Source organism: Pan troglodytes, chromosome 3, assembly GCF_028858775.2.
Source record: "Pan troglodytes isolate AG18354 chromosome 3, NHGRI_mPanTro3-v2.0_pri, whole genome shotgun sequence".
Lineage (NCBI taxonomy): Eukaryota > Metazoa > Chordata > Mammalia > Primates > Hominidae > Pan > Pan troglodytes.
Genome location: NC_072401.2, coordinates 170,089,435 through 170,112,992, shown reverse-complemented (window position 1 = coordinate 170,112,992; position 23,558 = coordinate 170,089,435). Strand labels below are relative to the sequence as shown.

At 40.0% G+C, this 23,558-nt stretch overlaps 1 protein-coding gene across 11 annotated transcripts in view; it reads left to right on the top strand.

Annotated features, from left to right (window-relative positions):
• Positions 1-23,558, top strand: part of DDX60L (DExD/H-box 60 like) — a 123,834-nt gene that overhangs the window by 32,892 nt on the left and 67,384 nt on the right. For all 11 annotated transcript variants that reach the window (XR_010156232.1, XM_054683911.2, XM_054683912.2 and 8 more), the window contains 5 exons: positions 6,207-6,362; positions 14,522-14,627; positions 15,068-15,183; positions 16,991-17,151; positions 20,316-20,568. Coding sequence is in view for 10 of the 11 variants with exons in the window: in XM_054683911.2 (XP_054539886.1) it covers positions 6,207-6,362; positions 14,522-14,627; positions 15,068-15,183; positions 16,991-17,151; positions 20,316-20,568 (792 nt within the window). In the remaining variant the exon portion in view is untranslated. The remainder of the gene's footprint in view (positions 1-6,206; positions 6,363-14,521; positions 14,628-15,067; positions 15,184-16,990; positions 17,152-20,315; positions 20,569-23,558) is intronic.

Genomic DNA, 23,558 nt, shown 5'->3' with positions numbered 1-23,558 from the left:
GGACATGAACTCATCATTTTTTATGGCTGCATAGTATTCCATGGTGTATATGTGCCACATTTTCTTAATCCAGTCTATCATTGTTGGACATTTGGGTTGGTTCCAAGTCTTTGCTATTGTGAATAATGCCACAATAACGTGTGCATGTGTCTTTATAGCAGCATGATTTATAGTCATTTGGGTATATACCCAGTAATGGGATGGCTGGGTCAAATGGTATTTCCAGTTCTAGATCCCTGAGGAATCGCCACACTGACTTCCACAATGGTTGAACTAGTTTACAGTCCCACCAACAGTGTAAAAGCATTCCTATTTCTCCACATCCTCTCCAGCACCTGTTGTTTCCTGACTTTTTAATGACTGCCATTCTAACTGGTGTGAGATGGTATCTCATTGTGGTTTTGATTTGCATTTCTCTGATGGCCAGTGATGATGAGCATTTTTTCATGTGTTTTTTGGCTGCATAAATGTCTTCTTTTGAGAAGTGTCTGTTCATATTCTTTGCCCACTTTTTGATGGGGTTGTTTGTTTTTTTCTTGTAAATTTGTTTGAGTTCATTGTAGATTCTGGATATTAGCTCTTTGTCAGATGAGTAGGTTGCAAAAATTTTCTCCCATTTTGTAGGTTGCCTGTTCACTCTGATGGTAGTTTCTTTTGCTGTGCAGAAGCTCTTTAGTTTAATTAGATCCCATGTGTCAATTTTGTCTTTTGTTGCCATTGCTTTTGGTGTTTTAGACATGAAGTCCTTGCCCATGCCTATGTCCTGAATGGTAATGCGTAGGTTTTCTTCTAGGGTTTTTATGGTTTTAGGTATAACGTTTAAGTCTTTAATCCATCTTGAATTGATTTTTGTATAAGGTGTAAGGAAGGGATCCAGTTTCAGCTTTCTACATATGGCTAGCCAGTTTTCCCAGCACCATTTATTAAATAGGGAATCCTTTCCCCATTGCTTGTTTTTCTCAGGTTTGTCAAAGATCAGATAGTTGTAGATATGCGGCGTTATTTCTGAGGGCTCTGTTCTGTTCCATTGATCTATATCTCTGTTTTGGTACCAGTACCATGCTGTTTTGGTTACTGTAGCCTTGTAGTATAGTTTGAAGTCAGGTAGTGTGATGCCTCCAGCTTTGTTCTTTTGGCTTAGGATTGACTTGGCGATGCAGTCTCTTTTTCAGTTCCATATGAACTTTAAAGTAGTTTTTTCCAATTCTGTGAAGAAAGTCATTGGTAGCTTGATGGGGATGGCATTGAATCTGTAAATTACCTTGGGCAGTATGGCCATTTTCACAATATTGATTCTTCCTACCCATGAGCATGGAATGTTCTTCCATTTGTTTGTATCCTCTTTTATTTCCTTCAGCAGTGGTTTGTAGTTCTCCTTGAAGAGGTCCTTCACATCCCTTGTAAGTTGGATTCCTAGGTATTTTATTCTCTTTGAAGCAATTGTGAATGGGAATTCACTCATGATTTGGCTCTCTGTTTGTCTGTTGTTGGTGTTTAAGAATGCTGGTGATTTTTGTACATTGATTTTTGTATCATGAGACTTTGCTGAAGTTGCTTATCAGCTTAAGGAAATTTTGGGCTGAGACAATGGGGTTTTCTAGATATACAATCATGTCGTCTGCAAACAGGGACAATTTGACTTCCTCTTTTCCTAATTGAATACCCTTTATTTCCTTCTCCTGCCTAATTGCCCTGGCCAGAACTTCCAACATTATGTTGAATAGGAGTGGTGAGAGAGGGCATCCCTGTCTTGTGCCAGTTTTCAAAGGGAATGCTTCCAGTTTTTGCCCATTCAGTATGATATTGGCTGTGGGTTTGTCATAGATAGCTCTTATTATTTTGAAATATGTCCCATCAATACCTAATTTATTGAGAGTTTTTAGCATGAAGGGTTGTTGAATTTTGTCAAAGTCTTTTTCTGCATCTATTGAGATAATCATGTGGTTTTTGTCTTTGGCTCTGTTTATATGCTGGATTACATTTATTGATTTGCGTATATTGAACCAGCCTTGCATCCCAGGGATGAAGCCCACTTGATCATGGTGGATAAGCTTTTTGATGTGCTGCTGGATTTGTTTTGCCAGTATTTTATTGAGGATTTTTGCATCAATGTTCATCAAGGATATTGGTCTAAAATTCTCTTCTTTTGTTGTGTCTCTGCCTGGCTTTGGTATCAGAATGATGCTGGCCTCATAAAATGAGTTAGGGAGAATTCCCTCTTTTTCTATTGATTGGAATAGTTTCAGAAGGAATGGTACCAGTTCCTCCTTGTACCTCTGGTAGAATTCGGCTGTGAATCCATCTGGTCCTGGACTCTTTTTGGTTGGTAAGCTATTGATTATTGCCACAATTTCAGATCCTGTTATTGGTCTATTCAGAGATTCAACTTCTTCCTGGTTTAGTCTTGGGAGAGTGTATGTGTCGAGGAATTTATCCATTTCTTCTAGATTTTCTAGTTTATTTGCGTAGAGGTGTTTGTAGTATTCTCTGATGGTAGTTTGTATTTCTGTGGGTTCGGTGGTGATATCCCCTTTATCATTTTTTATTGTGTCTGTTTGATTCTTCTCTCTTTTTTTCTTTATTAGTCTTGCTAGCGGTCTATCAATTTTGTTGATCCTTTCAAAAAACCAGCTCCTGGATTCATTAATTTTTTGAAGGGTTTTTTGTGTCTCTATTTCCTTCAGTTCTGCTCTGATTTTAGTTATTTCTTGCCTTCTGCTAGCTTTTGAATGTGTTTGCTCTTGCTTTTCTAGTTCTTTTAATTGTGATGTTAGGGTGTCAATTTTGGATCTTTCCTGCTTTCTCTTGTGGGCATTTAGTGCTATAAATTTCCCTCTACACACTGCTTTGAATGCATCCCAGAGATTCTGGTATGTTGTGTCTTTGTTCTCGTTGGTTTCAAAGAACATCTTTATTTCTGCCTTCATTTCGTTATGTACCCCATAGTCATTTAGGAGCAGGTTGTTCAGTTTCCATGTAGTTGAGTGGTTTTGAGTGAGATTCTTAATCCTGAGTTCTAGTTTGATTGCACTGTGGTCTAAGAGATAGTTTGTTATAATTTCTGTTCTTTTACATTTGCTGAGGAGAGCTTTACTTCCCAGTATGTGGTCAATTTTGGAATAGGTGTGGTGTGGTGCTGAAAAAAATGTATATTCTGTTGATTTGGGGTGGAGAGTTCTGTAGATGTCTATTAGGTCCGCTTGGTGCAGAGCTGAGTTCAATTCCTGGGTATCCTTGTTGACTTTCTGTCTCGTTGATCTGTCTAATGTTGACAGTGGGGTGTTAAAGTCTCCCATTATTAATGTGTGGGAGTCTAAGTCTCTTTGTAGGTCACTCAGGACTTGCTTTATGAATCTGGGTGCTCCTGTATTGGGTGCATATATATTTAGGATAGTTAGCTCTTCTTGCTGAATTGATCCCTTTACCATTATGTAATGGCCTTCTTTGTATCTTTTGATCTTTGTTGGTTTAAAGTCTGTTTTATCAGAGACTAGGATTGCAACCCCTGCCTTTTTTTGTTTTCCATTTGCTTGGTAGATCTTCCTCCATCCTTTTATTTTGAGCCTATGTGTGTCTCTGCACGTGAGATGGGTTTCCTGAATACAGCACACTGATGGGTCTTGACTCTTTATCCAATTTGCCAGTCTGTGTCTTTTAATTGGAGCATTTAGTCCATTTACATTTAAAGTTAATATTGTTATGTGTGAATTTGATCCTGTCATTATGATGTTAGCTGGTGATTTTGCTCGTTAGTTGATGCAGTTTCTTCCTAGTCTCGATGGTCTTTACATTTTGGCATGATTTTGCAGCGGCTGGTACCGGTTGTTCCTTTCCATGTTTAGTGCTTCCTTCAGGAGCTCTTGTAGGGCAGGCCTGGTGGTGACAAAATCTCTCAGCATTTGCTTGTCTGTAAAGTATTTTATTTCTCCTTCACTTATGAAGCTTAGTTTGGCTGGATATGAAATTCTGGGTTGAAAATTCTTTTCTTTAAGAATGTTGAATATTGGCCCCCACTCTCTTCTGGCTTGTAGGGTTTCTGCCGAGAGATCCGCTGTTAGTCTGATGGGCTTCCCTTTGAGGGTAACCCAACCTTTCTCTCTGGCTGCCCTTAACATTTTTTCCTTCATTTCAACTTTGGTGAATCTGACAATTATGTGTCTTGGAGTTGCTCTTCTCGAGGTGTATCTTTTTGGCGTTCTCTATATTTCCTGAATCTGAACGTTTGCCTGCCTTGCTAGATTGGGGAAGTTCTCCTGGATAATATCCTGCAGAGTGTTTTCCAACTTGGTTCCATTTTCCCCATCACTTTCAGGTACACCAATCAGACGTAGATTTGGTCTTTTCACATAGTCCTATATTTCTTGGAGGCTTTGCTCATTTCTTTTTATTCTTTTTTCTCTAAACTTCCCTTCTCGCTTCATTTCATTCATTTCATCTTCCATTGCTGATACCCTTTCTTCCAGTTGATCGCATCGGCTCCTGAGGCTTCTGCATTCTTCACTTAGCTCTTGAGCCTTTGTTTTCAGCTCCATCAGCTCCTTTAAGCACTTCTCTGTATTGATTATTCTAGTTATACATTCGTCTAAATTTTTTTCAAAGTTTTCAACTTCTTTGCCTTTGGTTTGAATGTCCTCCCGTAGCTCAGAGTAATTTGATCGTCTGAAGCCTTCTTCTCTCAGCTCATCAAAGTCATTCTCCATCCAGCTTCGTTCCATTGCTGGTGAGGAACTGCATTCCTTTGGAGGAGGAGAGGTTCTCTGCTTTTTAGAGTTTCCAGTTTTTCTGTTCTGTTTTTTCCCCATCTTTGTGGTTTTATCTAGTTTTGGTCTTTGATGATGGTGATGTACAGATGGGTTTTTGGTGTGGATGTCCTTTCTGTTTGTTAGTTTTCCTTCTAACAGAGAGGACCCTCAGCTGCAGGTCTGTTGGAGTACCCTGCCGTGTGAGGTGTCAGTGTGCCCCTGCTGGGGGGTGCCTCCCAGTTAGGCTGCTCGGGGGTCAGGGGTCAGGGACCCAGTTGAGGAGGCAGTCTGCCCGTTCTCAGATCTCCAGCTGCGTGCTGGGAGAACCACTGCTCTCTTCAAAGCTGTCAGACAGGGACATTTAAGTCTGCAGAGGTTACTGCTGCCTTTTTGTTTGTCTGTGCCCTGCCCCCAGAGGTGGAGCCTACAGAGGCAGGCAGGCCTCCTTGAGCTGTGGTGGGCTCCACCCAGTTCGCACTTCCAGGCTGCTTTGTTTACCTAATCAAGCCTGGGCAATGGCGGGCGCCCCTCTCCCAGCCTCGCTGCCGCCTTGCAGTTTGATCTCAGACTGCTGTGCTAGCAATCAGTGAGACTCCGTGGGCGTAGGACCCTCCAAGCCAGGTGCGGGATATAATCTCCTGGTGCGCCGTTTTTTAAGCCCGTCAGAAAAGTGCAGTATTCTGGTGGGAGTGACCCGATTTTCCAGGTGCCATCCGTCACCCCTTTCTTTGACTCAGAAAGGGAACTCCCTGACCCCTTGCACTTCCCAAGTGAGGCAATGCCTCGCCCTGCTTCGGCTCACACACGGTGCACGCACCCACTGACCTGCGCCCACTGTCTGGCACTCCCTAGTGAGATGAACCCGGTACCTCAGATGGAAATGCAGAAATCACCCGTCTTCTGCGTTGCTCACGCTGGGAGCTGTAGACCGTAGCTGTTCTTATTCGGCCGTCTTGGCTCCTCCCCCATATTCTGTAAACTCTTTAAAAACTTGTTTTGAAATTAGTTTTTAAAGTTGCAAGCTTATATGTAGCATATTGTGCTTCATTATTTTGGGGAATAATTATATATTTATCACTCATATTATTTAATAAGGACTATGATTAAAATGGTGATGTTCCTTTGTTAATTTTTTGGGCAGGGAGGGCATCTCGGTACATTGCCCAGATGGTCTTGAACCCTTGGGCTCAAGCGATCCTCCTGCCTCAGCCTCCTGAGTAGCTGGAACCACAGGCCCATGTCATAGTACTTGGCTCTGCATTATATTTAAAGAGAAAATGACTTTAAAAAACTACTGTCATAGTGTCATGACTAATTTTCATGCAAGTGTATTGTGTAACTCACTGTAAGTTTCCATATTTGATCATCTTTCCAGAGCTCTATGAATTTATTCAAAAAAGATGCTCTGTGTGTGTCTGCATGTGTATGACTTTTGAGATTTTAATATTTTTTATTTTTATGCAGAACCACATTTGAATTTGGGAGATTCCATTAGGAGGGATTATGAAGACCTGTGGAATGTTGTGTCACACCTGGTTAAAGAATTTAACGTTGGAAAGTCTTTTCCTCTGAGAACAACAAGAAGACATTTTCTTAGACAAGAGAAATCAGTCATTCAAGGTACTAAATGGGTAAATTAAAGTGGAACAAAAGCATGTTTGTCCTGAACAACTTTTAGAAGCCCTAATAATTCAATTCTTCCAAGTGTAAATAATTTTCCTTCACTGTGCTTTCTTGTTTACCTCTTAATTGAGGTTTAAAATACATAGAATAATGTGGTTAAAGTAAACCAGTGTGCAGAGTAAAGCCTGGTGAAATTTTACACAGATATATACATCTGTGTGATAACCACCTGGATCAAGAGAGAGGCCATTTCCAGCACCTCAAGAGAAAGTTCCTCGGGCCACTTCCCAATCCATCCTCCCCCTCCTCTCATCTCTTTAACAGACTTCAATATGATTTCTTAGTTTTGTCTGCTTTGAACTTCATTGGGATGGAATCATATAGTGTATATTCTTTCTATCTTTTTTCCTCTCGGTATAATGTCTGAGACCTTCCTGCCTGTTGTATTTACCATTATCCTTAAAAGTTATTGCTGTGAACTGTCTCTCTGTATGAATATATTACACTCTGTCCATTTGGAGCATTTCCTATTGGCTATTGAATTGTTGAAGAAGCGGTAAAATGATTACAAAGGTGCTGATGGATATGAAGGAGGAACTAATGAGTGCTGTGGAAACTAATGATTAACAGGCCCAACCCAGTCTGGAAAGGTTGACCTCTCTGAGGAAGTGAAGACAAGTGCAGTGAGTCATGGTCTGAAGGATGAGTAATAGTTAGCTGGGGGAAGGGAAGAGCAAAAGGTTTTCCAGAGAGGACATGGCATTTGAGAATTCCCCAAGGAGCTGAGATATGTTTAGTGTGACCAGAGAGGAGAAAAGCTGATGAAACTGAGGAGGGGGTACTTGCTGGCTCTGTTAAGGACTTAGGAAATTGTAAAAGTAATGAGAAGTGATTGAAGGGTAAAACTGTTATGAATATTCTTACATATAACTTTAGGTAGATATATGCATTTATTCACTTCAAGTATATACATAGAAATGCAGCTTTATGAACTACTGTCCACATATTTTCTAAGGTGATAGTTCCAAGTTAAACTCCCACCTCCCATGTGGGCATTTTGGAATTTTAGAATTGCTTCCCAGCCTTGTCAATCTTTTTTTGTGTGTGTGTGAGACAGAGTCTCACTCTATTGCCCAGGCTGGAGTGCAGAGACACCATCATAGCTCACTGTAATCTTGAACTCCTGGCCTCAAGCAAACCTTCCACCTGGGCCTCCCAAACTGCTGGGATTACAGGTGTACACCATCATGCCCAGCCTATTGTTAGTCTTTTTTATTTTGGCCATTCTGATGGGTGCGTGGGGGTAGCTCATTGTGGTTTGAATTTGCATTTTCTTGGACTTTTCATCTGTTATTGGCCATTTGAATATCCTCTTGTGAAGTGCCTGCTGAGTTTTGCCTGTTTATAAAGTATAGGTCGTAAGTATTTCACAAGTCTATGATTGATCTTGAATTTACTTTTGTATGGTGTGAGAGAGGGGTTATTTCTTCACCCTCTGTTCTCTTTCATAAGTTTATCCTTGAGCCTTGTTTATCCTTGAACCAATATTAAAGTTGATTATGGTAGTTCTGTAAGAAACTTTGGTTTTGGTAGTATATGTGCTCCAACTTTGTTCTTTTGAAGATTGTTTAGTTTATTCTGAATGCTTTGCATTTTCATTTAAATTTTATAATTGGCTTGTTGATTTTTAGTAATAGTCTGCTGACAGGTTGATTTTTGTTGTTTTGAGTCAAAGGCCCATTTGGGAAGTGTATCAGTTAGGTTTCTACCAGATACACAGAACTAGTAGGATACACATGTTAAGAGATTTATTGCAGGGAATTACCTTACCTGATTATAGGGACTGGCTCGGCAAGTCCAAAATTTATAGGGCAGGTCTTAAGGAAGGGGCGGGTGGAGCTTTGGGGCATGAGCTGAAGTTGCAGCCCACAGGTGGAATTTGTTCTACCTCAGGGAAACCTCAATTCTGCACTCAGGGACTTTGAGATGATTGGATCAGGCTCTTCTATATTATCTAGGATAGTCTTCTTTACTTAAAGTAAAATTGATTATAGTCTTTAAGCCCGTCTACAAATACCTTTACAACAACATCCAGATTCATATTTGATTGGATAACTAGGGAACTATAGTCTGATGAAGTTGACATCTAAAACTGACCATTTCAGTCTACCTCTTGTCATCTGAGCACCCATATACATATCCTTAAACCATACTTAATCTCCCAATAAAGGCACTAACGAAATCACACTTGTGCTTAACATGATACAACTATACTGCATACAACCAACAGCATGTTAACTCTTCCTTCAAAAGACAATGCTAAGTTCTTGGGCAATTTTCACTCGTCTGCTTTGATATCCTGTAACCTAAATACTGTGATACAAAGCACACTATTATGACTACATTGTATGTAAACTGATAAAAGAAGAAAACAAAAATATCTGCTTAATATACACGTATTTTCCAGACAAAATAAGGAAGAAATACCCCTAACTATTAGAGTCCTCATTTCTGCAACTGGTCACATGGTCATAGCTGGTATTTATGACTGCCTTCTCCTCCCATTACCTATTCCCTAAACCCTTTGCACCCAGCAAGCACCTAAGCTGGTCATGGTTCTTTGCCTGAGGTCCTCCTTTTCCAGGGTTGCTGTCACAAAGCACCACAAGCTGGTGGCTTATAGCAACAGAAGTTTATTCTCTTACAGGTCTGGAGGTTAATGTCTGAAATCAAATTGTCTACAAAATTGGTTTCTTCTGGAGGGTCTGAATTAAAAACCAAACTGTTAATGGAAAAACTAAACTTCGTAAAATATTTTAAAGAGGTTTATTCTTAGCTAATGTGGGTGACTGTGGCCTGGGGAAAACACAATCCCAAGAAGTCTTGAGTAAGTGGCCCTGAGGTGGTTGGGTTACAGTTTGGTTTTATATATTTCAGGGAGGCAGGAGTTACAGGTAAAGATATAAATCAATACATAGGAGGTATACACTGGCCCCAAAAGGCAGGATATCTTGAAGCAGGGGCTTACAGATTATAGGTAGATTTGGAGATGATTTCATTTGCAATTGGTTAAAGGAACAAAGCTTTGTCTAAAAACTTGGGGCCAGTTGTGGTGTCTCAGGCCTGTAATCCCAGCACTTTGGGAGGCCGAGGCAGGGGGATCACCAGGTCAGGAGATCGAGACCATCCTGGCTAACACAGTAAAACCCCATCTTTACTAAAAATACAAAAAATTATCTGGGCATGGTGGCACGTGCCTGTAATCCCAGCTACTCGGGAGGCTGAGGCAGGAGAATCGCTTGAACCCAGGAGTTGGAGGTTGCAGTGAGCTGAGATTGCGCCCCTGCACTCCAGCCTGGGTGACAAAGTGAGACTCTGTTTCAAAAAACAAACCAAAAAAACCCAAAAAAAACCCCATGGAGTCAGCCGAAGGGTTTAAGTGAAGACCAGGAGTCTGCTAATCATCATGTGATGTTCTGCCAGAGTCAGGTTATCAGAGCAAGCCACGGTATACTGAGTCATAGTGACCTATAGGGTGCATGACATCACCTTTGACTGGCATGGCCTTAGATCTTGTTCATGATCTTATTGCCACAAAGATTCTGTTCTGTCAGTCTTGCAATCTCTATTTTAACATTAACGCTAGTCAGTTTTTGTGTCTAAACTGCAAGAGGGAGGAGAGTATAGTGAGGCCTATCTGACTTCCCTTTGCATCGTGGCTCAGAACTCAGTCTTAAAGGTTTCTCTGGGGTAACCTTGGCCATTAGGGGGTCCATTCAGTTAGTTGCGGGGGTTGGACTTTGGATTTTATTTTGAATTTACAATCCCATGCCTCTCTCTCAGCTTCTGGAGGCTGCTGGCAATCCTTGGTGTTCCTTGGCTTGTAGATGCATCACTTTCATCTCTGCCTCTACCTTTACATAGTGTTCTCCTTCTCTCTGTGTGTTTCCTCTGGGTCTGTGTTCAAGTTTCTCTGCTTTTGTAAGAATAGCAGTTATTACATTAGGCCTCACCCTAATCCAGAATAACCTTATCTTAACTTGATTTCATCTGCAAAGACCCTATTTCAAAATAAGGTCACATTCACAGATAGTGCGAATTAGGACTCGAACATGTCTCTTTGAAGAACACAGTCCAGTCCAATCCTTTGTTCCTTAAGGGTCTGGACCCATAGAGTACTGTTTGCATTGGGTTGTTGTAGTTTTCCATTGACGTTAATCACATGGCATGGTAGTATGAAGGGATGTACTATGGGATCCTTAAGGGATCTCCTGTATTCTGGACATACTTTTTCTTACCCCTCCATTGAGTAGTAGCAGCCCAATGTCCCCTTGAGAATCAGGATAAATCACAGCAGCCAGCACAATAACCCTTTCCTTTGCCTGTTGATTCAGAGGTACAAGGAGTTCAAAATGGCAAGATGGCAGTCCTAACTTCTAGTTCAACGGAATCATTGTTGTGTCTCCTGGTGGAAACATTCCTCTCTTTGGAACTAAGATCTCTAAACAAACAGAACATAGAGTTGCCAGAACAGAAAGCAGAAATTTTGCTAGCATATCACTTAGGGGTAATAGTTTGTGGAATCATTCGTTTTCTATCCCTGGAATCCTGAATTGTGAATTATGCCTATAATTCACAAACAACACTATATATTGGCCACTAATTCAGAGTAATTACAGCCTTCTGGAGAACATTGCCCCAGCCTTCAAAGTATTTCCACCTAGCTCACACTGTAACTGTGTCTCTAAAATGCTGTTAGACTATTCTACTGAGGCAACTGCTTCAGGATGATGGAGAATATGGTAAGACCAGTGCTTTCCATGAACGTAGACCCACCGCCACACCTCATTTGCTGTAAAGTGAGTTCCTTGTGATCAGAAACCATATTGTGTGAAATACCAAGATTGTGGATACGGGTTCTGTAAGTCCAAGGATAGTATTTTTGGCAGAAGCATTGCATGCAGGGAAGGTAACTATATCCAGAGTAACTGTCTGTTCCAGTAAGAAGAGGGAATGACTCCTTTCATGAGGGAAGCCTGCAATCGTGTCAGCCTGGACATGTTGCAGGGCCTTCTCTTATTCTCGGCTCCAGTAAAAACTAGCAACTTTTCAGGTCACTTGATCAATAAGCCAGAATAGCACACCTAAGTGAGAAATGTTGCTTTCCAAATTCACAAAGGCTCCCCCAGGCATTATACTTTATTTTTTATTGTAGGAGGGGCCAGATCCAACAACTACCCTTCTCCTAAGAAAGGATATCTTGATATGCCCCACACAATTGGACTCCTACAAGTTTTGCAGAGGTGGAACATCCTTGAATTTTTGTTCCATTCATTTTCCACCATCAACAAATTTTGCTGAGATGGAAATTCTCTGAATTTTTGCTGAATTTATTTCCCATCTTTGACATACAAATGTCTTATTGGTATGTCAAGTAGTGTCTACTTCTTATTCACTAGATCTGAGCAGTGTAATATGAACAATGTGATGGACCAGTGAGATACTTTGTGGAAGAAAAAAATTTCTTCCAGAAAATTCCCTGGGGGCTAAATTATGACATGGGGCTAGGGTAGGACAGTGAAGGTATATTTTTCTGGCCTTTCCAGCTGAAAGTAAATAGCTCCTGGTGGTCTTTATTAACAGGAATGGAGAAAAAAAGCATTTGCCAGCTCGATAGCTGTGTACCAGGTACCAGGAGGTATATTATTTTGCTCAAACAATGAAACCACCTCTGGAACAGCAGCTGCAGTTGGAGTCATCATAGGGTTAAATTTACAGGAATCTACTGGCAATTTCCAGAATTCATCTGTCTTTCTGCATAGGCCCAATAGTCAGGTTGAATGTGGATGTGAGGAAAATCAGCACTCCTGTATTTTTCAAGTCCTTAATAGTGGCATTAATCTCTGTAATCCCTCCAGGAATGCAGTATTACTTTTGGCTTACAATTTTTCTAAGTATAGACAGTTCTAGTGGCTTCCATAAGCCCTCGTTCCACAGGTCAGGGAACCAACCTGGAGATGTGTTGAGTTGCTGAGTATGTCTGTCTCAGTTACGCATTCTGAAACTGGTGAAATAACCACACAGAAGATTCAGGGACCCACTGTGAGATGAACTTGAGAGAAAACTTCATCAGTCACCTGACGCTCCACAAGCCGTTACTGACTGGGGGTTGGGGGTTGGGAGCACAGTGACATTTTGGGTCTTCTGGAATTAGTGCCAGTTCAGAATCAGTATCCAGTAATCCCCTGAAGTCAGATGATTTCCCCTTCTCCAGTGGACAGTCACCCTGATAAATAGCAGTAGGTCCCTTTGAGGAAGACTGAAGAAAGATGAACAGTATGAGTTTTGGCAGTGGAGCAGGGTCCTTCTTCAAAGGGATTTAGCCTTTTCTCCAATCAAGGGGTTCTGGGTCTGTAACAGGGCTTAAGTTTAGGAACTGATTAAGGAGCTATGACTGGTGATTTAAGTTAGGCATCTGTTCACTTACCTTAGAACTCTTCCTTTTGTACAGATCAATTTAGAATTTAGTGGAATGCCCATCTTTTGTTTTTTTCTAGGAATGCTATGACCAGCTAGCCAGTGCTGTAGGTTTCTGTGAATCAGACTATTCAGATTACTGCTTTGACTTTGCCGTCCATTATGGTAACCATAACTACTTTATCTTTAGTGATTAAGTGCTGCCACTTGGCCCCTGCCACCCCAGGATTGAATTATCCCTGTGGCATTTAGGGATCCAAATTTGCTGGTAGCAGTTCCCACAGCAATTTCTGACTTACACGATAGAGTAACTATGGAGCTATTCCAGAATTCTGGGGTTCCCCTTACAATTTTATTTCTCATAGTTGTGGTGGAAGGTGTGTCCTCTGCACCCTCATGGGGTGAGTGAGCAGGTCTTACATGATAAGTCACTCTAACCTTCCAATCTCTCTAAGCCTTTGGATACCTTAGGTCAATCACATGTCCAATTGGAGTTTCAGAAGCAGAGGATAGAGACATCAGAGGAAGAAATAGCCATAGATAATGACTGAAAATAATTTTTTTCTGATTTAATGAAAGACACAAATACCTGGAGTTAGGATGCAGAAATGAGTCTCATATACGATATACCCATGTACACACTCACGCATCTATGCACACACAACACACACACAAACACACACCACTAGATACATTATAGTGCAACCGCAGCATACCAAAAACAAAGTTCTCTTAAGAATAAGAAAGCAAACAGTTACCCACAAAGACATAAAAGTTAAATTGCTAGCAGACTTCTCCACAATAACAATAAAGGAAAGACGGTAATGAAATAATATCTTTTAAGTAATGAGACAAAATAATGGTTGTTGGGGGCTAGTGTAACTAGTGTAAGTACAACTTATGAATGAGGAGATAATATAGATATTTTCAGATGCACAAGAACTGAGTTTACTAGCATCATATCCTCATTAAAAATATTTGTATATGATACAATTCAGGAAGAAGGAAATAGTCCCAAAGGAAAGTGAGAGATGCAAGAGGAATGCAGATGGGAATTGTGGATACATTGGCAAAAGGATATTGTCCAGAATTTAGGTATGAGGGAGGAGAAGGATTATATTTTTTCATCTACAGTTTTGAACAAAGCTAAATTTAAAAATCCTCTAGTCTATTATATTCAGCATGTAAACCATATATAGGAACTGTGAAAATAGAAATTAAAGAAGGCTCCAAAGAGTATTTGGTGATAAATAAAATACTTTTATTATTAATTTTTTCCTATTTTTGTGATTTAATTTTCATGGAGGCTTTTATGTAGGTGAACTCTTAGTGGTGCTTCTTTTTTCAAGTGCTGTTATTACTATACTGTGACACGTTATTCATACTGTGACATAATAAAAAAGAATAAGTACTTGGAAACGGAAAATCTACATGTTTGTCTATCTAGTGATCTGCTACCATCTACATACATATGTAAGTGGTTATATACTAATTTTTAATATACTGGCTTGCTACAACATGTTTGCTTTGAGGAATATCTCATTTGGAAGCTCTAACTTGGTAAACATTAGTAAAATTTATGTAAAATATTATGCATTTGAAATTTTAAAAATAATGTTCAAAATTCATATAGGATAGTTACACCTTTCCTCTCATCTTAAATTTATGTTTGTTTTCAGAAATCTCCTTGGAAAAGATGCCTAGTGTGGGCTTTATTCCAATGACATCTGCTGTAATTGATGAGTTTGTTGGAGATATGATGAAGGATTTGCCTGTTCTAAAGAGGTACAGAGTTAATGAAGTACCTGATTTAGTGCCATCAACTTGAAAATACTAGTGAAGTGAATGACTCATCAAAATGTCTATGTAATATATCATATCAGGATATGGTAAATTCTATATAATGTGACTATAATACATTTAAGTGATTGTAACATCTAGTATGTCAATATTATTTGAACATTACTATATAAAAATCTATATTATTTTGAACGTATAATAAAATTACTCCAGCTATAAAGTTTACTACATTGTTGTTGATGTGGATGTGACTGTTACAGGAATGGCAGAAATTCAGGGTTTTTATGTCTCTGAGGTTTTATGACCCACATTATATCACACAAATAGAAAAAGAGGTTGTACAATTTCTGTTATCACAGCCTGAAGTTTGTGCTAAAATTTGAAAAGCTTAAAATTAAAAAAAAATTATGTATTTATTTTTATAGTGATGATCCGGTTGTTCCTTCACTGTTTAAACAAAAGACATCTGATGAACTTTTGCACTGGCATGCTCAAAAACTCCTTAGTGACGACTATGACAGGACCAAATGTCATGTTGATGGTGAGCTCTGTAACCACGATAAAATAGAGCTTATATGAATTGCCTTTGCTGCTCTTTTTATTAACAGTGAAAAGATATTACATTGTAAACACGTTCTATTTTGAATGAGATCTATCTATATATTATATATAATATATATTTTGAATGAGATCTCTATATACAATATATACTATACATATATGTGTGTATATATATATACACACACACAATATATATATATATTAATTGAAGAGGCACAGTAGGAAGCATGCTGTCTGAAAAAAATCCCATTATATTATCTGGTGTGCATATGTACGTATGCATGCAGATGTATCTGTTAATTCAAATAGAGATTTATTAATCTTTTAAGGATGTACATATGCATGGTATTGTCATGAAAATATCAGATGCTGTTTAAGTGGGAAAGATACTTGATGGTTTTAGGAATCTGTCTATACCTTGAAGTAAATGTGCTGATACAGCCATAGTCTTCCTAACATTTTAGCTCTTTTCCTGCTAAACTATTGTCTAGTTGATTTCATGCTGCCAAGTACCAGCATAATTGTGCCCATGAAAACTCAGTAATGAGGAGGGGTTGAATCTGCAAAAAGTAAAGCCCATGAAACAATTAAAAATGGGTCCTAAGGAAAGGAATTCATAGATCTTTTTTTCCTGGTTCATTCTTTTAGTGTCTTTCTCCAATCCGATGTTTATTTCCACCCTTTTCAGAACTAGTAAAACTTTTCTTTTTTTATTTTATTATTATTATACTTTAAGTTTTAGGGTACATGTGCACAATGTGCAGGTTAGTTACATATGTATACATGTGCCATGCTGGTGTGCTGCACCCATTAACTCTTCATTTAGCATTAGGTATATCTCCTAATGCTATCCCTCCCCCCACCCCCCACCCCACAACAGTCCCCAGAGTGTGATGTTCCCCTTCCTGTGTCCATGTGTTCTCATTGCAGAACTGGTAAAACTTTTCAGAAGGATCTAGAAATAAGTCAAGTAAGTATGCCAATTGCGTATAGGAATAAGCTATTTATGTAAGTGTCTACGAAGATTCTGCATGGTGTGTTTCCAGAGTGGTTTGATTTGTGATCACATACACAGACACGGAAAAAGCAACAACATCCAAACCAACAAAACACTAGCTTATTTATATCTTTTATGTTTGTAAAGAGTGTTCCTAGGTCTCAAGTGAATCTAGCCTTGCTTCCTGGGAATTTTCTGTGTCATTTGAATTTTTGCATGGTGTAAGGTAATTGGTATCAGCATCTGTCAGCTGTAAGCTCCTAAATATTTGACTGGGACCAGAAGTAGAGGTTTTCCTTTTTAGGAGTGCAAACAGAATGTTTTAGGTCCGGAGTCAACAAACTTTTTCTGAAAGGTCTAAGTAATAAATATTTTAGGCTTTGCAAACCAAGAGACCAAAATTGACAGCATGATGTAGGTACTAATATAATCATTTAGAGTGTAACCAATTTTAAAAAATGTACTCATCAGATTTGATCATGTGGACCTGGTTTGTAGACCCCTGTTGTAGGTGAATGTGCTATTAGACTGCCCCCAACCTTCCTCTTCTCCTCTTCTCCTGCCAAATGACAGGGGCAATGTCCAGGTACTTGGAACCGGACATTAGCAGAGCTTCGTCCTCTCTCTTCTTCAAATAATATAGGGAATTATTTTGTTAGCATATGGTAATCTGACCTCATTGGCAAATACTGAATTATTATTCTGGAGTTAAAAAAATAATGTGTGGGTAGCACACATATATAGCAATATTTTAAAATACATGTTTACATTTTAAGTCTTTCTATTTCAGAACAATCTAGAGATCCTCATGTTCTTGATTTCCTGAAAAAGATTCAGGATTATCAGCAATTTTATGGGAAATCGTTAGAATCAATCTCTACGAAAGTCATTGTGACTCAAACTACTCGGCCAAAGGAGGATTCCAGTGGTGCCAGTGGTGAAATATTACAGGTAGATTGCATAGATTTTACCTAATTTTTTTCTTTGATGTTGTTTTGTTTTCTTTAGGCTCATATTTGTCTCTGGAGGTGTCTTCCATTCTCTCTTTCTCATGTTTGCTAACTGTCTTAGTCCATTCTCACATTCCTAGAAAGATATACCTGAGATTGGGTAATTTATAAAGAAAAAAGGTTTAATTGGCTCACAGTTCTGCAGGCTGTACAGGAACTGTGGTGGCATCAGCTTCTGGGCCTCAGGGAACTTCTTTTTCTTTTTCTTTTTCTTTTCTGAGATGGAGTTTCGCTCTTGTTGCCCAGGCTGAAGTGCAGTGACGCGATCTTGGCTCACTGCAACCTCCGCCTCCCAGGTTGAAGCAATTCTTCTTCCTCAGCCTCCCAAGTAGCTGGGATTACAAGCACCCACCACCATGCCCAGCTAATTCTTGGTATTTTTAGTAGACACAGGGTTTCTTCCTGTTGGCCAGGCTGGTCTCGAACTCCCGAGCTCAGGTGATCCACCCACCTTGGCCTCCCAAAGTGCTGGGATTACAGGTGTGAGCCACCACACCCAGACTTCAGGGAACTTATAATCATGATAGAAGACAAAGGGGGAGATGGCACTTCACATGACTGGAGTAGGAGGAAGTATTGGGGAGGTGCTACATACTTTTAAACAACCAGATCTTGCACAAGTCACTCATTCACTATCATGAGAACAGCACCAAGTGGGATGGTGTTAACCATTTATCAGAAACTCCCTCCCCATGATGCAGTCACCTCCCATCAGGCCCAGCTTCCAATGCTGGAGATTACAATTCGACATAAGATTTGGTGGGGCCACAGACCCAAATCATATCACTTACAAATGAGTTATTTTACTTGCTTGCCATTAGAAATTCTAAGAAGATTACATAAAATCTAGTATTCTATCTTTTTTAGAATAAGAAAAGATAGATTTATCTGATAACAAGCTTAAAGCATCAAAGGATTACAAGCTTGGATTTAGAAAAGTCAAATTTAAGTTAAAAGAAATGTTTGTGGGCTGGGTGCAGTGGCTCACACCTGTAATCCCAGCACTTTGGGAGGCCAAGGTGGGCGGATCACCTGAGGTCAGGAGTTCGACACCAGCCTGGCTGGCCAACGTGGTGAAACCCTATCTCCTCTAAAAATATAAAAAAATAGCTAGGAATGGTGGCGGGTGCCTGTAATCCCAGCTACTCAGGAGGCTGAGGCAGGAGAATTGCTTGAACCCAGCAGGTGGAGGTTGCAGTGAGCCAAGATCATGTCACTGCACTCCAGCCTGGGTGATAGAGCAAGACTCTGTCTCAAAAAAAAAAAAAAAAAAAAAAAAGAAATTTTTGTGTATTAGTTTATTACAGTGAAAATCTTTTTACATAGAGGTGGTAAAAATAGGCCTAACATTTCCATCAGCTTCATTATTTTGCCTGAATTTTGAAAACTGTCTATGTTTTTAAGTCATTTATGCCATTAATCTGTCCTGGATTTTTGTTTATATTAAAGGTAAGACCAGGTCTTCTTGAAAGGGTGGGAATCCTCCATACCTATTTTCTTTCTCTTCCTGCCTTTACACTAGACCATGCTTGTTTACAAACTTAGAATCCCTGTAATTCAAAAAAAATTTAAAAAGATAATGTGGAAAAGTATCAGGTAACACAAATGATAGTGTTTATAACTGAACAAACAGCAGATTTTATGGTTCTGCTTGGGAAGGTACTACTTTGCGATCATTCTTCATCAGAGGGGATTTCATTAGGCTTCAGTACTTCTATCTTGGCCTCATGGTTGGGAATTAAGGAAAGACATTTATTTGCTTTGGTAAATCCCCTTCCTGAGGTCAACCGTGCTAAATACGTGAAAGAGCACAAACCAAACTATTGATGACCAATGACACTTATCATGGCTGCCTTACCCTAACTGGAGTAGGAAAGGGAATGTTTTTGGAGAATGAAACATAAAAGCCCCAGAAGGAAAAGATCCAAAACATGAAAACATTTCTCTTTCCCACTAATTTCAGAAAATTCTTAATCAGAGATCTAGAGTCTTCCTTTTCCTTGCCAGACTGTCAATTCATTAACCAGGCTGAAGTTGCAAAGGCTACAATCAGTGAGAGGATATCTCCTCAAAGCCATTCTGGATAATAGTTATCACTGATTACACTGTAGGTTTCTTAGCATTGCTGTTGGGTCTCTCTCTTAGGGCTATTTAAGGGTCCATCCAGCCACACAACACATGCTTTCAACTGCAGAGGCTCCACCTCAGCCCACAGACCTAACCTCCTCTGGGCTGAGGGTGGCCAGGTAGGGCTGGCTCAGGCAAAGGTCCAGGCTTGGCTTCAAGCATAAGGATCAAAGTGAATACAGCATCCTGAAGCAACCATCTTCTGCAGCCTTTGTGCAAGGGCCTCACCCAGCTGAGCCCTTTGCTTTGCCAAGCCCTGTGCCCAAGGCTGGCTCCTGGGGCCCAGGCTGTGCACCTCTGCTCCTCTGGCAGCGCGAATTGCAGGGCCAGGAACTGACGGGAGCTCGCTCAGTTCTGTTATGTTGGTAGTGTGAGGCCTAGGAGCAGCCTCCACACTGAAATAGAAGCAAAATGGGAATTAAATGTTTGATCTAGTTAGGGGAGAGGTGGGAAAAATTACCACCCCACTAAGTGTGTGTGACTCCTCCATTTTCCAGTGGGATTTCTGTTTTTTTCCCCACATTGACTAATGTCTGCTTAGACCGTTGATGTTTTTCAACATGAATCTCCAAAGAGTGAGTGGGATCTGGGAGGCCCAAAATGCTTTGTGGGGTGGAGAATGAATAAATTAATTAAGTTCCAAATCCCCAAGAAGCTGCCCTACAATCAAGCTCAGTGGCTACTCTTTCTCTTCTTTGTTTTCTTCCATTTACTTTTACTTTTTTATTAATAATTTACACCATTTAGAAATCTAGAAAATATTCTGCAGTAAGAGGCAATTTACATTTATACTGAAGTTTAAGTAGGTTTGCATCACACAGACTTTAATTTTAAGAAAAGACATTAAGAATTCTTGCCTGTGCACGAGTAGAATGGTGGCCAGAGTCCTCAGTAAGTGCACAAAAAATAATCTCACTAGTGAAATGTCATAATGGAATTTTCTGACATGTTTCATATGTTCCTTTTATTATTGAGCAGAATACCAAACCCCACCAAATTACCAAAAAGAGTAAGAAAAAGTCATTTCTCAAAGAAGATCAGAACAAAGCTCAGCAAAACGATGATCTGCTGTTTTCTATTGAAGAGGAGATGAAGAACAATTTACATTCTGGAATAAGGAAATTGGAAGATTATTTGACATCATGTGCAAGTAATTCAGTGAAATTTGGAGTTGAAATGTTAGGATTAATTGCCTGCTTTAAAGCATGGAAAGAACATTGCCGAGGTGAAGGTATGGGACTCCATACTCTATGGATAAAGAGTAGTGATGAAAATATTAATGATGTTAACATATTTACTGAATGCATGGTTGTGCTAAAACTTTGTATAATCCATTGTCTGATTTTATTGTCAACATGACCCTTTAAGATAGTTATTATTATATTTTGCAGACAAGAAAGTGGAATTGCAGAGGTTAGACAGAGGGTCCCAACAGGGAAAAGATGGCACATTCAAAAAGAAATGAGGAGAGTATAAAGAAAAAACTCTTTCAAAAAGTGTGGAGAGAATTAAGGGGATCAGCAAAGCAAGGTGAGGCTCAGCAGCAGCAACAGGGCCTATCAGAGAAGGAAAGCTGTCAGCACCAGGGAGATGTGAAGTTGCTGTTGGGAGGTGATTCTCCATGGGTTTTTCCATGTTTCTGCCCGCCTAGCCAGCAGAAGCATTGACAGGTTCACTTCCAGACTATCTTTTTAAGTGTGTTTGTATAGTGAACAGGCTTGGAAGGAAGAAATTGTGTTTCTCTCTAGGGCAAAGGCCAAGTTTGTTTACTGTCCAGTTAATAAAGATCACATTTCCCTCCAGGGCAAAGAAGCAGGTTTTGCCTGAGACCCATTATAAAATATTTCGGTTTTCTAAGTGTAGATTTCCTTAGCTGTGACATCAACCTACTTTGTGTGTGGTTTCTACCTGGGCTCTTTATCTCCCCCATGGAGCACAAGGGGAACTGACATATACATGATGGTTATATTGTTAACTGGGCCATGATAATAAAGCCTTTTGTTTCTGACCCAGGAGTCTCATGTCTTTTGCCAGCAACCATGAGACTGTGAAAGACTAAATTTCTAGCTTGTAAATAGAATAAAATCTCAGCCCTTTCCTAGTTCTTGACAAGAGCAGGGGAGTGAACGGTTACCAGAATTCCTTGAGAGCCATAGCTATGGGGGAATAGATGCCCAATAGCACCTGCAGTCCTAGGTAATGGTACACAACCATTTCCACACTGTGGGCTGGCAGGGAGGGAAGTGGGTTGGAATGGGCCCTGCCTGCCTAGCATTCTAAGTGCTCCCTCAAATTTCTGTGGCTCCCTGTGCTCTCCTGTATCAATGTCTCCAACTGGCAGCAGAGAATGATTTTGGCGAAATATGTAGCAGAAATGATGTGTGCATACTATTTCCAGGTATTACGTCTTCATATGGCTTGTAGTGTGTGCTTTTATTACTTAGTTTCCTGAATATTGACTTGTGGAAGAGCCAACTAAGGGAAAGAATCAGAAAAAACTGAGTAGAGATATGTGATTTTTTTTTTTCTTTTTTTTGGGATGGAGTCTCACTGTCACCCAGGCTGGAGTGCAGTAGAGTGATCTTAGCTCACTGCAACCTCCACCTCCCAGATTCAAGCTTCAGGTGATTCTCCTGCCTTAGCCTCCTGAGTAGCTGGGATTACAGCCTCCTGCCACCATGCCTGGCTAATTTTTGTATTTTTAGTAGAGACGGGGTTTTGCCATGTTGGCCAGGCTGGTCTTGAACTCCTGACCTCAGGTGATCTATCCGCCAGGGCGTCCCAAAGAGCTAGGATTACAGGCGTGAGCCACTGTGCCCAGCCTGAGATATGTGATTTTGATGCTAGACCAAGCTGACAATTCCTCCTCAAGTTGTTGTGGTTGATCACCCTGTCTTGAGTATGTCCTACTCAGATCCTTTTCATGTGTGGCCACGTGACTCTGTAGTCACGCTCATGTCTCTCTATTCTAGTTCCCAGCAAAGCGAGTACCTCAGTGGGCTGTCAGAGACTATGCTCATTTTCATCTCTAAGCTTTAGCATATGTGTTTTTACTTGATGCCATATCAGATAGGAATTGCCATTAGCTATTAACAGAGATAGGAATTAACAATGGCTTAAAAAAGATAGTTTATTTCTCTTTCATGTAAAAGAAGTCCAGAGATAGGCAGTTCAGTGTCACTGGGAACTTAGGCTCCGCTATCATCATATTGTACCGTTCTTAGTGCATGAGTTGTATTCTTAAAGGTATGTCATGAATGCAGTTGGCGGCTGATGCTACAGCCATGATAACTGTATTCCAAAACAAAGTAGGAAGAAGAAAAAGGGCAAATTTGTACATTCATGCTGTATTTCTTCTATGGAAGGAGGCTTCATCCCAGAAATTCCACCAATTTTTGCTTACTTCTCAATGGCCAAACTTAGTAACAAAACTGCACCAAACCACAGAGAGATTAGAAAATGTGAACTTTGAATTGGACCTATTGCAGTATCCATTAGTATGGGGATTTATAAGAAAGCATTGGGTGAGAATGGATGTTGAGGAGGTAATATCAGTTTCTGCTACAGATGTTCTTCTGCTTGTCTCTATTGGCCTAAATTCTGTGTGTCCTTCAAGGCCATCCTCTTGTGGAGTCCTCCCAACTTCTCCTGCTCACATAACACTGCTTCTATGACTCCATTTGGACCCTGAATTGTAAATCACTTAGATATTTTACTGATCTGTTTCATCACTAATCCCTTGTTCTCCAATTAGATTGAAGGTTCCTCGATGTAACAACTCTGTCTTAAATTTCATTTGTACTTCCTTAAAGCATACATTGGTGGTCTGCATAAGCAGTTGCTCAGTAGTATTTGTTAAGAAAGAGGATATTTCTTAACAAAGAGGAAAGAGGATAAAGACTTTATATGACTTTATATGGAGTGGTTAGTAGTGGGATAGAGATAAAGAGGCTATAAGTGAACAGGAGGTAATGGAAGGGCTTAGGAGAGTCTGGATAGAATGATTGGGATGCAGTGAGGTTGTATCTTAGCCCTCAATAATTGAAGGGTTCTGCTGATGGTTTCATAAATACAAGTACTGTATGTGGTCAAGAGTAGGCCTTGATAAATGTTGCTCATGTTTTGGTCAGGCATCTAAAATCACAGGACTTTTTCCTGTGAACAAGAGTAGAAGACACACAAATAATATGTGGGTTATTGTGTTATTTTTCTCTGGAAATG